This window comes from Apus apus, chromosome 2 (genome assembly GCF_020740795.1).
Source record: "Apus apus isolate bApuApu2 chromosome 2, bApuApu2.pri.cur, whole genome shotgun sequence".
NCBI classification, from domain to species: Eukaryota; Metazoa; Chordata; class Aves; order Apodiformes; family Apodidae; genus Apus; species Apus apus.
Window position 1 is genome coordinate 88,875,276 of NC_067283.1, and position 14,533 is coordinate 88,889,808.

General features: G+C 42.7%; 1 protein-coding gene across 6 annotated transcripts in view; it reads right to left on the bottom strand.

Annotated features, from left to right (window-relative positions):
• Window positions 1-14,533, bottom strand: part of EPB41L4B (erythrocyte membrane protein band 4.1 like 4B) — a 183,477-nt gene that overhangs the window by 71,349 nt on the left and 97,595 nt on the right. For all 6 annotated transcript variants that reach the window (XM_051609700.1, XM_051609698.1, XM_051609699.1 and 3 more), the window contains 2 exons: window positions 6,123-6,304; window positions 209-324 (listed from right to left, as the gene is read on the bottom strand). In XM_051609700.1, coding sequence (XP_051465660.1) covers window positions 209-324; window positions 6,123-6,304 — 298 coding nt within the window. The remainder of the gene's footprint in view (window positions 1-208; window positions 325-6,122; window positions 6,305-14,533) is intronic.

The window sequence follows — 14,533 nt, forward strand, 5'->3', positions numbered from 1 at the left end:
TCTGAATTTTTAAAAGGCAAAGTTGAAGGAAATTCTAAATCTGAAAACCAAACCCCGGTTCCATAAGGAGATGGTGAGAGGTGATTAAAAAGCAAACCAGGTGCAGATGAATACTGATTGGAGGTGAAAAAGCAGCAGCTTTTGGATATGAAGTAACAAGGGGACTCTCTGGCATATGTGTGTAAAGGTATATATGCATATGCTATACCTTGTTCATGTTGACGTGCAAGGCTGGCCATGGTCCAACTACCTTCACACTCTCCGTTTCTATTTTCTTCAGATGAGAAGTTTCATCATAAAGAAGGGGAAGTCCTGAGCTCAGTTCTAAAAAGATGCCCAAAAGAAAGAAAGAAAAACACAGTCTGAAGGGAGGCTACAGAAGAACTGCAGAGAAACACACTCAGCTGCATTTGAAGAGACAGCTGTCAGCAAACCACCTTCCCTGTATAGCCAGCTAAAATGTTTCATAATTATGCCTCTCGGGTAATTTTTCCTTTTTCGGTTTAGCAAACAATTCCTCCCCCATCCCTCTTTCTTGCCCTTGTCTTCAGTTCAGCAGAGCTTTTGCCAGGTTTGAGCTAGATACTTTCCCCCTTACATTTCTCCCCCTGCACTCCCCACCAATATATTCTGAAACTCAGTTGACACCAAAGGGATTATTTATGCAGCCAAGGTGCCACTCTCAGAACATGTGATGTGTAAAGAGATCAGAGTATAGCTTTTGGCTTCTCTCAGATATCTTTATTTATATGCCAGCCTCCTTAAGACTGTTGTCAGGAATTTGCTGTGCTTTGTCAACAGAGATTTTGAGCAAACCACCAACACAGAAAGACATGGAAAAATATTTTTGAGACAGCCCTGAAAGGTCTCTGCCAACATCTTGGGGATGGTGTAGCATATATATCTGCAAGTACTCTGAGAACAATGAGCTAAATCATGTGATGATTTAACAAATCTCTGTGTCATCCTGTTTGCCACCGTTTCTAGGTAATAACAGTTAGGAACAATCTGGTAATCTCTGGAGTCTGATTCAAAGCCTACTGAAATCAATAAAAACCTTGCACTGACTGCTGTTTTGTTTGGATCAGGTTCTTAAGCTGTCCTAAGAATATTAAATATTTCTCACTCAAGATCTAATTCTACAGCTGTTAAAATATACATTAAGAGCTTTGTTGACTAGAGACAAACTGCTAAAACTTACTGAATTATTAACAAAAAGCTGGTTTGGGCACTGGTGAAACATTATCAGACCCTGAGGTCTGACACATCTGATATCGAATAATGTCCTAGAAGGGGTTACAATATCAGCGTTGACCTCCCCTTGGTGGTCTCTCATCACAAGTTAGTGATGCTAGAGTTCAGCACTTCTCACATCACAGTTGCTGCCACAGATGTGAGACCGTGAAACTGTCCAATGAGATCTAGGAATAAATTACAAGGGCCATAAGATAAGTCATGATCCTGCTTTCATTTATTTGATTTTTTTTTTTTTTTTTTAATTAAACAAGAACTCCAGAAAACAAGTTAGTTAGTTTAGCCTTGTAACTCAACCTTGAATGCAGATTTTTTGAACAGGCAAAAAATGGAAGTCCTGTAAAAGGCATTCACTTCCTGAGTCAGCACTAAGTCTTGGCAAAACCAGGTTTTTATTTCAAGAAAGGATCTGGCAGCACTGTGGTTTTTCAAAGCACTGTTTTCAGCCTGAAACTCAGAATGTATTACACCATTCTGTGCTCAGGGTTGTACAAGGACTTTTGTAGTGAGCAGTCCAGGAATGAAGGATGTCTTTTTTCCAGTAACAACCTGCAAGTTGAGCCCAGAGCTCAAGAGGCAAGCTGGATCCCCTCGTTCATTATTTTCCATCATAAAAATTCTGCGAGCTACATTGCATACTTGCTGGGCATCTGCTTTTGGTGACAGCCCCAGGTGCTGCTGGTGGATCTGCCCATGTGAACCTGGTAATTCATGCATGATTATGCCATGCCAGTTAGGCTTAGCAAGCAGCTCATCCTACCTGTGGAGGGGTGCCAGCACTGTAAGGCTAACTACTCTGGAATACAGAGGTCCTTGGGACTGGGATTCTGTGAATACACAGAGGGAAGATCTGCTTCATAAAAAAATGTGATCCATGTACATTAGCTATGAGGCAAAGAGCAGCATTGCAAATAGAATAATCAGGCTGAATGAAGGAAAACAATATCTTCTGCTGAACTGCCTTCATAAACACACACGTCAGATTTGTTTCACTGGATTTCACTTCTTCCAGTAATTGAAGTAGACAAATTACTTGGAATGTGAAAAATCAGGCACGTCTGGCCCGAGTTTGTTTTCTGTAAAAAAATCCCAGGCTATGATTTGCTGAGAAACATACATTAGTATTTAAAGGGAACCTTGGCTGGGCATACTGTTGTTTCTCTCTCTCCTGACCATGTCCTGCAAATTGTGCTGGAATTTTGGCATTTATCAGAATACATGTAAGCAGAGGAAAGGCAGGCACTTTCTCCCTCTCTTGATCCAATGCTGGGTACATATTGGTGATTCATTCCATGTTCTCCTTCAGATGAATTTAAAACCACCTCAGCACTCAGAGATTAATCCACTCGAACTGGCACAAGTCAAAAAATACCCATCGTCCCTTTGAAAAACAAAAAGTAGCCAAACTGAAATGCAGGTGTGCATAGCCTCATCTCCGTCAGCCTTGCGGGGAAGTTTCCACTAGGACAGCATATTCTCTGCATTACATCTTTTGGCTCTCCAGGCATTTCCACTTGAGATATTTTGGTCACAAGCACACTCTTCCCTGAGAGTGTCCCCACGTTATTGACCACTTACTTCCTAGAAACACTTTACCAGTAGTGGCCTTTCCATGTGGCCTGGAGCCAGACATGACTCCCCTGTGTCCTCAGGTTCCTGACACAGATGCCTGATTGTGTCTCCTCTCTGCCTGATATTTTCTTGTCCCACAAGCTCTGTCGTGTGTGCCATCCTAGATAAGTGACTGACAGCCAGCATGCTCCTAACCATTTCATAGAATCACAGAATGCTAGGAGTTGGAAGGGACCTCTGGAGGTCACCTAGTCAAACCTCCCTGCTAGAGCAGGTTCACCTAGAGCGGGCTGCACAGAATTGCATTCAGGTTTTTAATATCTCCAGAGAAGGAGACTCCACCACCTCTTTGGGCAGTTTGTTCCAATGCTCTGACACCCTCAAAGTAAGTTTTTCCTCATGTTCAGATAAACTTCTTGTGTTCCAGTTTGTGCCTGTTGCTCCTCATCCTGTTGCTAGGATTGAAAAATCTGTTCCCATCCTCCTAGCAGCCACTTGTTAGATATTCAGAAGCACTGATAAGATCCCCTGCCAGGTTTCTCCTCTCCACGCTAAACAGACCCGGGTTTCTCAGCCTTTCCTCATAAGGCAGATGCTCCAGTCCTCTGATCACCTTCATAACGCGCCCCCCTCCCCCCCCCCCCCCACTGGGCTCTTTCCAGTAATTCCTTGTCTTTCTTGTACTGGGGAGCTGACAACTGGACATGGCTTCAGCACATGAACTATGAGCCTCTTCCAAAGGCTGTCCACAAGACGGCTTTCTTAGCTGAAACAACCTGAGCAGTGTTTAAAAGGACCCTTTTAAACCAAACCAATCCAAAACAAACCCCCTGAGCACCAGCCTTGAAAAGGCACCCAGACCTGTCAAACAGCAAAGGAGCAACTTTGGCTCTGTTCTAAGGGAAGTAGTCTTATCCATACCTCAGTGATCTAATGGTGGAAACATGCCAAGTCTAAAAATGGACTGGCCTTCCAAGGGAAAGCAACTCAAGGAAATCCACCCCATTTTCTGCATGGGTAGATGTCTCCTCAGGGGATCAGAGATGGGTTGCTGTGGGCAGCACACCTGTGTTAAGCCAGCACACGCCATGTACAGCCACCTCAACAGCTCAGCTGGGCTGGCTGGTGTGCCCACACCACAGCTTCCCCTCAGAGCTGCCCCTGTCCCTTTCTGCTCCCTCAGGGGATCAGGGAAATTGGCATTTGGCACTACTGGCTCTAGGCCATGTCAGGAACCAGCACCAACTCTCCTTTGTCTAATCAAGCAGCTAATGTGAACCAGCCTTAAGCAGACAAAAGAGAAAGGTACATCTATCTCCAGGAATGGGGGCTACAAGCATCTCTTGGCTGTCAAAGTCCCCTTCAGAGCACTACAATTGCCAGACGGGCCGGGGAGCCTGTGCCCCGTGAGGGGTGTGGGGATAGGGGAGAGAGCTCACCCTCCCCACACCTGAGGGGATGCAGCCTCCTGGGCCCAGTATTTCATCTCACAGGTAGGGGCACAAACACAATTGTTCCTTACGTTTGTTCTTATGGTTTTTAAAGCTTTTTCTAAGTTGTTGTTTGGTTTGTTGGTTTGGTTTGGTTTTTTTTTTTCCTCAAAAAAGTAGGAGTAGGAAAGCTGCACAGCCTAAGAGGAGGCACAGAGCTGGAATAAACTCCCTGTACTGTGTTTCTTTGCTGTTGTTTCTTTAATCCCCTTCTGCTCTCTGGGAGGGCTGGGCTCAGCAGCCCCGCCAAGCTGGAGCTCTGCTGCAGCATTCCTGGGGCAGAAGCTGAGGCCTCGGGGGAATGACATGAGATCCTGGGCTGTGGGCAGGACAAGGGGGAACCCCTGGGCAGGGCAGAGAGGCTGCAGGGCCAGCAGTGCCCTCGGGGCCGGGACACTCAGCAGCAGTGCAGCTGGCTCTGACTGAATGTCCTGCCATGCTTCAACTCTTAATTTGGGAAAGAAAAACACAGGTTGGCACACCCCCAGAACGGTCACTACATCCTGCAGCACCAGGCTGACAGCCCAGCGAGGCTTCCAGCTCCCCCTTGCCAACACCCCTTTTCACTGAAAGCCCCAGCAAGCAATTCAAATTGCTGCTAAGGATGCCTTCCTTAAACATCTTGCATTTTATTTCTTGAACCTCCCTCCTAAAAACCGTTACTTCCCTCTCCTTGTGAAAGAAAATGTTTCTGGGTTGCTGAAACAAAGTCTGATTAAAATACTTGTGCATTGCGGCTGAGGTTGGACAGCCTACAGTCAAGGTCACCTGGCATCCTGGTTTCAGGAATTTGAAAGACTTAAAGTTTCCGTAATGGATGCCCATCTCTGGGTGATTTACAATTATAAAGGCAAAAACTGGGCAAAGGAAGAACTTACCATCCTCTACCGGCAAGGAAAATAACAGATCATACTTTGTTTTGCCCATCTCCTCAAATTCTTACACTGCTTCAGCATCTCACACACTGTAGAGTACAGAGATTATAAATTTGGAGGGCAAGAAGTAGACTCACTCAATGGCAGGGATGTTCTCTTCCAGTTCCTTTGTAAACCTTCAGACATTTGGCTGAGCTGTGTACACTTAAAAAAGCCCATATATGTTCAGCAGCAGAGACTTACACCTAAATTCCCCAAGGTTGCATTGGCAACAGACAAATTTCTCTACTTTTTTGTTTTCTCTATGTCAAGAATTTCTCCACTGAGTAAGTGCACATACTCCAGTTATGGTCACTGGGGCAGAGCAGGAATTGTTCCCATTACCCACACTGACAGCAAGATGCTGCTTGTCCAGTGCTCCAAAATTTCTGCTGTTTGTGCCCAGACATGAAAGCAAGAGTCAGATCCAAATGACGACGGCTGAAGGCCAGCTGGGCAGATCAGCAAAAAACAAAGGTGGATGAGGATAGGTTTGTGAAACTATGCAAATAAATACTAACAGTGAAAAAATACCCTGTGCCAAGGGGCTAGAGACTCGGTATCTGTGACTAACTGGGTATTTTGTTAAGCTATGGATCAGCAATCTAACACCAAATCCTGCAAACCCACAGCAAAGCCAGGAAACTGTAAATCTGGTCTCGTGCACATACTACAAAGCTAGCAAATAATATAACAGGAAGGATATTCTTCAAGGTGAAAAACTGAAATGCATGATGTTTCCTTTTCCTTTTCCTTTTCCTTTTCCTTTTCCTTTTCCTTTTCCTTTTCCTTTTCCTTTTCCTTTTCCTTTTCCCTTTCCTTTCCTTCCTTGCCAGACACAAGTCTGAAAGCAGCACAGTTACTGAAATAACATTTACTGCTGTGGACTTACTGTTTGGGTTTAGAACTCCAGGAACAATATCTTTGCTGTCAGGTGCAAGAGCGCCGTAATTCGCGTGGTGGTGGTGATGACGGTGGTGGTGGTGGTGCCTTGGAGGCATTTTTGTGGTATATGGTGTTCCACCATTCTCCTCAATGTTGAACTGATGCAGATCACTGTTGTTCAAGGGATAGCTACAAAATAAATTCATTTTGAATTAGAGTGGTAAACAGTACGAGAAATTGTAGTTCTGGAGAGACAGAGTGAAAACCTTACTGGGAAAAAATGAACAGCTTTTTTGTATATAATTTTTTAAAAATGAGGTGCATCTCAAATCTTTACAGTTTTATGTTAACAGGAGACTCATAAGGTGAGGAAAAAGAATGCCTCTGTCTGTTTGGCATGACTTTAATATCAGAATTATTTTTTTATTTTACACACTACACAATCTCTGATAGACTCTTATGCCAAGTCCAATTCTGACTGGCTTATAGAATGTGATTCTCAAAAACACTGAATTTTGTCCTGCAGGAATTTGCAACTTCATCTGGGATAGGAAAGTGCTCAAGCAGCAAAAAGTAACTCCTTTGAAGTAAAACTGTCAGAAGAGCAGATCAAGGAACAGTCCCAGAACAACATCACATTCCCTAGAAAATTAGGGTCTCCAAATTTACAGTGCAAAACAGCTCTATGAAATATTTGTGACTTTGGAAAAAATTGAGAAAGATCACACTGGAAAGAAAAGTTTTCACCAGTAACAACATACAAAATAGCACTTGGTCAAAAATCAATCATACCTGTGCTGGTAAACTAACTGGGAAATTTTTTTTGCATATGTTTAGTTAGGAGATTAACTGTTGTCAGTCTACAACATATGGAGAAATGGAGACACACTGAAATTTTAATTCATCATCTCTAACTTAGAGGTGTCAAATGACACTGTTGATTTTCTTCAATAGTTAACTGATGCTGTTTCAAGTTTATTGCTTGTAATTACAACAAATTTATAGAAATTATATTTTCTCTCCATGGCAGCAAACAAAAAAGACTGAGATAACTCTACATAGATATCGCAAATGACTTGAATGTACTTTCCTCAAAGGAGCACTTAAAATTTTAATAAGGTTTTAACTTATTCTGCAGTATTGCATTAGACAGTAGTTGCAATAAATCAGGTCCTTCCAAGAAAAGATGAATCCCCTGCCTGTTTGAAAAATGGTAAAAAAATTGTATCTTCAGCTGGGTTTTTAGTTTGCCTTTATTACCAACAGCAGCTGAAAACCTGACAATATGGAATAAAGACAAACAGAATAATTAAAGGAACAATGAATAAATTATACCTAACTACTTGCTACTTATGTTCTCTGCAGCTTACTTACTGATTCACAGCAAAATTAACCAAACAAATAAACACACATCTGTATCATTTCCACAGACATGCTAAAGCATGCAACTCACTACATCATTAATAATCAGTCTTCTTACTAACAACTTCTGACAACATGAGGTTTCTGACTGGGTAGTAATTGAATAACACTTTTATGCTGGTTACTTCTGAAAGCAGGAGGTGAGGAGGAGAATGTTGCGTGTATTAATCTTGGCAGGTTCCCAGCACGTAGCGCCGACTGCCAATAAAGGCAGTTCTGATGCCTTTCTTGCCTTAAGGAAACAATACAAATAGGGGTCTGATCCACAGGGGACAGCTTTGGTGAGCTCAGATAATCCAGGACTGGTCTGCCTTTTGAAACTGCACTATATCTTCACTGTGATAATCAAATAAAGCAAGTGCCTACTGGGGGAAAATGGTACAGGCTAATGAGATTGCACACTAATTGTAACAGCTCTCCTGCACTCTTCCTTCAAGCTCCTTGGATCAAAGTGACATTTTTTTGACTGAGAGGACAGCTGGTTTTGTGCACACAGTTAAAACCCTTATTGGAAATAAGATTGGGCTGAAGCCTCAACGTATCCTTTTTTTCAGTCTATGATTCAATTTTTTTTTTCAAAACACAAAACCCCAATGTGTTTGGGAGTTGCTTTCATTTCAACCTGCTGGCTGACAGTTTTAGCAGATTTTTGACTGGTCTTTTCAAAATGAATGAAATCACACCAAATCCTTATATTGAGTCCTCACGTTGCTATGGACATGAGGTAGCTTCCATGCTAAAATGGGAATGACCTGAGCACCTGAATGAGCCAAAACTCCTCTGGCATGAGGACAAACATGCAACAAGTTTTCTACGTGTATTTCTAGACTGTTCAGAGACAAGTGCTCATGCCATTTAAAATGCAGAGAGACCATTCATTCAAAGCTGGTGCTCAGGTGTGCACCGAAATCCTTGAAGACAGTATGCCACAAAGCTCCAGTCAGGATGCCAGTTCCCAGGCAGTGCAGTCTGATGTGAAACCCATACTGAAAGTGCTGGCCCAATAAAAAGGACACGGTCACCTGCACTCTTCCAGGGCTAATAGCAATGGACACACATCTCTGTGGCCAGTCAACTCTTGCACTTCTGATGGATATAGGGGGTTAGAGTGAGGAAGACTTTCCCTCCCTCCTTTCCTCCCAAGAGTTCTGCATCAATTCCCTACTAGTCTGACAGTTAGTGACAAACCATAAACAACAGGGCTTGCAGCAGCCCCACAGCCAATCTTCTAAAATAGTTGACAGTACCCCCAAACCAATATTAGCAGTCCAAATCTCTCTTCTGCATACCTTTCACTTTATAATTTTTAGGGGCACGTTGGATATCCTAGTGTATTTTTTTCAAGGTGGCATCATTATTTGGCAGTGATGTCACATCTATTTTCCACTTATTTTTCTGTTCTTCCATTGTCTTAAATCTACAGGCTCAAGATTTTTCCCCTTGATACATCTTTCTGCCATTCAATTTTCTTTCTATTCTGTGTTTCTGTCTGATGTACCTGCATAGATAATGTGCTCATGCATCCTTTCCAACCCATTGATGCAAATAAATCACAGCCTTCACTGAAGCAACTTTATGACCATGTCCACATTTTCGTACTTGCTCCCCAGGCATCAAGTAATGCTCTCAGACAAGGTGTGTACATGGACAGGCATCCATTTTTTCATCCTGTCTCTTGTATTTGCCTTTTGGCCCTCTTAGTATGTCAACATTACACCTTCGTTTTACCTTTCAATAGTCAATTGGCTGTCCTCCAGGTTTCTTCTTTTTTTTCTCTGTTATTTCCCTGTGTAGTTTTCTCAACAAGCTACAGCTGCTTCCTATGCAACCATCTACTCCTGTTTATACACTGGAATGTGACATTTGCTTTTTCCTAAATCATGTTGACTCATGTTCAACTTCTGATCGTCAAGAATAGCAGATCCTTTCCTAAACTGGCCAGGTTCCCACCTCCCCCAGCCTCAGCTGTGAAGCAGGTTACTCCTACCTAACAGCACAAACACACTGTCATGCCTCCTGAGCTGCATCCTAAACCTTCTCATATGCTAACATCATAACCTGTTCAGGACTTTTCTCTCATCTGTTACAGGCCTGGTGTTGGAGGACTTCCCATTTTGGTGTAACCTTTGAGTGACAAGAGATTTTTTTTAAAAAGTCATCACCTTTCTGTGCCATCTTCCCAGCTGCCACCCTCAATCTCCTGTAGGACATAACCATGTAGACCTGCATAAACATCTTTCACCTGTGTCCCGGAACAGGCTCATTCCTGCACCCTCTGCATGTCCCCTTCTTCCACACTCTTCCTATAGGCATCTCCCATCTGTCTGAAGTTATACTTGGAGTCCAAATAGTGGGGGGCTCTCTTCTCTGCCCTCCTTAGGGGGCAATAACAGAAAGCAGGCTCAAACTATCATGCCTCTTGGATGACTCTGCACTGAGTTTAGACCTTCCCTGCTATAGCTGAACAGTGGTTTAAAAAAAATCCCAGGCTTCTAGGTCTGGTTGTGATAAAACACCTTCAACTATTACCACACCCACCCTTATTCTTCGCTTTGAACACTGCTTATGCACCAAAACACTGCAATTTTCATACATTTAAAAATCTTCAAACTTGGCACAAACATCTCTAGAGCAAACCTTCCCCATCCCCAGCTCAAAGCAAGCCCAGAGGTGATTCCTGCAGCTTTCAGCAGCTCAAATCCACACTGCAGGCTTTGTCCTGAATGTGTTGAGAGGCTCCCACAACCACTTCACTACCTAGTAGGAGACATTTCAACCATCACCATATTGTAGCAAGACCTTTTCCAATATAGAAGTGGGCTTTAGATGTGCTCCCAAATGGCTCTCAGTGTAACCATTAATGTGTTTGTTAACATGTATGTGTGTACATGTGTATGCATGGAGGGGAGACTCTCAGAAGTCTAATGAAAGCAGCCACTGAGCTTGAAGCTTCGGTGTGGCAGCTGGGGATATGAGACTTAACAGCTACATTAAGCCAAACACTCATTTTTTGGGCTTAGTCTCTCCCTTTAGGAAAAAAACAACCAAACAACCCCAGAACCCAAACTAGGAAGACACTGGGGTTATTCCCTTCCCGTCCTTCAAAGGAAGTAAAAAAACCCCAAACACTAAATATACCCAACTGAATTTTTAGCCAAACTTGCTTTAATCACTTTTAGAATCTCACACACCCCTTGTGATGCTAGAGCATGTAAAGTGGCACAGAAAGGCTAGGGATTTTGCATATTCTGGAAATTTCCCTGTGGACAGAAATGAAGAGGAAACAGGGGGATTAAAAGGTGTTATTCTGCTTGAGTATCAATTAATGGTCAGAACAATTGAACTGAAGCAAAAGACTTTGAGTGGGCAGCCAGCAGCCTTCTCCCAGCCCGACAAACCAACTTTGGAAGGAAGGAGAAAATGGTGATGGGGAAGTGGGTGTTCAGAAATGGTGATGGGAGTGGAGAGAATTTCTCCTGTAGGAGATGAAAGTGTACATAGCAGCTTCCTGCATTAAAAGATGCTGAACTAAGTTTTGAAGCAGGAGTAATCTGAAATTCTCCACAAGAACAGAGCCTGCGGCAAAGCATGTTCTAATAAAATACCAAGAAACAAATCTCAACTCGACAAAGCCAATGTCCTCACAGATTTCACCTTATCTACATAAAGATCATTAAAAAAATACTGCCTTGCAAAACTGTCATGCAAAATACGCCCACTGGGGAACTCAACTTGCTTTTCTTTTACAAATGTTTTTAATTAATGATAACAATAGCTAATGGTATTTAATCACCTGTCAAAAAAATCATGTCTCAGATGTCCTTGCAGATGAGAAAAACTCTGAAAAGCAGATGCAAAATTTTCTAAGACAGATGAAATCCTCCCCCAACTCAATGCTGTCTTCCCCTTTCAGTAACAGGCAGACAATGTATGCCTGGCCTGGGGAAATAAAACAACATGGGGTGGCTAATTAAAGCAAGCTAACTCAGGTCAAAACAGAAGCAAAACCAGGAGATGAACATCTCTCTTGACATCTCCGAGACATCCCTGCAGCTGATCTTGGGTTGCTAACCCATGCTACAGCCTTTTCCACCATGTAGCCTATTAAATAACTCAGCTCCTCTGAGCTAAGCACATGCCTGTCTTTCCCTCCCTTCCTCAGTATCACATACCTGCAAAAGCACGGAGACAGGGAGGCAGCGACAGGCCTGAGGCTTGGCTAACAGAGAACATGAGAAGCCATGGAATGCGACAGAAGAAATCGCTGGACATGAGTGATGAAAGCAGCTAACAAATGTTACAGTGTGCCCTGAAGGATTGCTGGATTTCACAGGTAGCTAAGGGAAATGCATGAGAAATGGCTAAACTTCACAGAGCACTGAAGGGGAGTATCAGGAACTTCTTGATCAGAACAACCTTGCAAGGCCAGCGCTGCCTAGGAAACCATACCCGTAATACCATCTAAGGTCAAAACTCCTAAGTAGCCTTGGGAAATCTGAGTGTGGGCTTAGCAAAACTGGGAGCAATGCAAGGGAAAATCAGGGGTAACTGAGAGGAGACAAGGGAAGGGAATGGGACAATCTGCATGCATCAGGGAAGAAGAAACATGGGACATTGGAGTGGAGGGGGAGAAAAGGGAGCAGCCACATGAAGCAAGCCGCTGGTCAGTATGCTTGGCTGTTCAAGCCCTGATCACTGCAGTCTAGGCCATCTTCTTAACTGTAGTCCTGCTTTCTGTGGGGGTGTATGCATACAGGATTGAGTTCTCTGTGATGCACCATGTTTGTGTGCTGCTGCCTGTGCCAGCAAGTGCTGGTAAAGGCACTGCTTTCCACCTCTTTTGCTCTGCATGGCTGGCTGAATATGTGATCTATCTGGAACACAGGCTCAGCATCTCTACAGGTTGGGCTCAGAAACCTGGAATTACAGCAATCTCATATCTAGCAGATTAGGAAGGTGAAATCACTTTAGCCTTAAAGGAAATTCACTGGATTTGTTTTCCCTTAGCAGTATGTTCCTATCTTACAAAATCTCCTCTCTGTCTCTGTCCCTAAAAACCTGAAATTCCTTGAAAGCAACATGTGTTTTTAAAAGAAATTAATCAAAATGTAGAAGTTTCATGCATCTAAAATATTCAGATTCTCAATGTTGCTAATGCCCTAACAAGAAATACAGAATCATAGAGTCATCAGTTTTTAACACCTCCAGGGATGGTGCCTCCACCACCTCCCTGGGCAGCCTGCTCCAATGTCTCACCACTCTTTCTGTGAAGATTTTTTTTCTGATATCCAATCTGAACCTCCCCTGGCACAACTTGACCCCATTTCCTCTTGTCCTATCACTGGGCACTAGGGAGAGGAGGCCAACACCCACCTCACTACAACCTCCTTCCAGGTAGTTGTAGAGAGTCTTCAGAATTTTCACGAACTTGCCCCAGCTTTAAAGCCCAGTGTGTACATACCTGACACCACTGCCACAGAAATTATTTCTGTTTAGCTTACAGGTTGCCTTTTAACACGTTACCGGTAATAGGTCCAGTGTACAGCAAGTAGTAACTATCATGGCAGAAGAGAATATTTCACTTAGTTGCTCAGAAGACAGTATTAACAGGTATTAACAGGTAAAAGTAACACAAAATCAATCACTCGGCACAGGAAAGTCTTATTTACAAACTTACAATCTGTCACTGCAACAGTTGGGCAGCAGCTCTGAATTACAGAAACAAACTGTTAATTTTACCTTAAAAGCAATTTTTGGACTTGTTTTTTAAGTCAGAAATGGGAATGAGGGAGACACATTAAAATACAACAGTAGAATCTGAAAATGAGTTACAACAAATGGAACCCCGCTGGGCTCAACATTTTGATATAGAGGCAGCATACAGTTTTACACTCAAGTTCTTGAAGACTGGCTTCAAATCAGCCTTGCTTATGGATTCTGTGAGCTCCAGGTGCTGAAGACACAGATGCCGAAGTCTCAAAGCTCCCTTGCCTTTTTCATTCCTCTTCTCACTTTCCACAGTCTCTAGCAGACTTCATTGATTTCTTTTCCAGTTCCTCCCATTGCAAGTTCCACTGTAAAGCTCTGTTTCTCCTAAACCCTCTACTTGAGCATTCCCTGGTCCTTATATATTTTTTGTTTGTTTGTTTGAGCTCTTCCTTCTTTCCTGTCTGACTCCTACACTCCTACTGATGAGAAAGGCTCAGCTCAGGGACACCAAGATGGCTCCTGCTGCCTGGCAACAAGTTCTCACAATTCAGAGGCCTGGCCCCCTCAGAGGAAAACAAACACAGCTACTTGAGTTCATTGCTATGGCATTACACAGAGAGTACACGCTAATGTTTTGTATTTCTGCTTCTCCAAGGTTCTCAAAGTTGCAGGAATTGCTAATGGCAGGTAAACCATTGCAACTGTAATTACAGCAGCTTATAATCTGGAGTTTAAATTGCATTAGATCAGTACTTCCTACTATTAATTAGGGGTGGCTACTTCTTTTATTTTCTTCAGGATACAGGGAGTAAAGGTTGTTTTTCATTTTCTCATTTAGGGTAAAAATTACTATTTTTTATAATCTTTCAACATACAACACCACTAAACCAGGAACTACCAGTTTTCTTAACTGTTCCTAATTGAAATATCTGTTATTTCTTAATTCATCTTCATACTTGATATGATCAGCTGCAGGTTCAACTGTTTGATAGTTTAAAACTAAAGATCATACTACAACTAGGAAAAGGAAATTGAAACATAAAAAACAAGCATATGACAAACTTAGAAGATAAGAAGTCCAAAAACGTCAGAAGTGGAAACGTAATTGTAGTGGCAATTTGAAAAGAGCCCTAGGGGCATTTCCAACAGTTCTCCAATAGCCTTAGTTCAACATTTATCTTATTTTTCAATTAGGAGATTCCTCAGTTCTCAGAAGTTATGACGACTGAAAGCATCATGAATGCTCGTTCTGCCAGAAAGAAAACAAATTTGTTTTCTTTTGAAAAG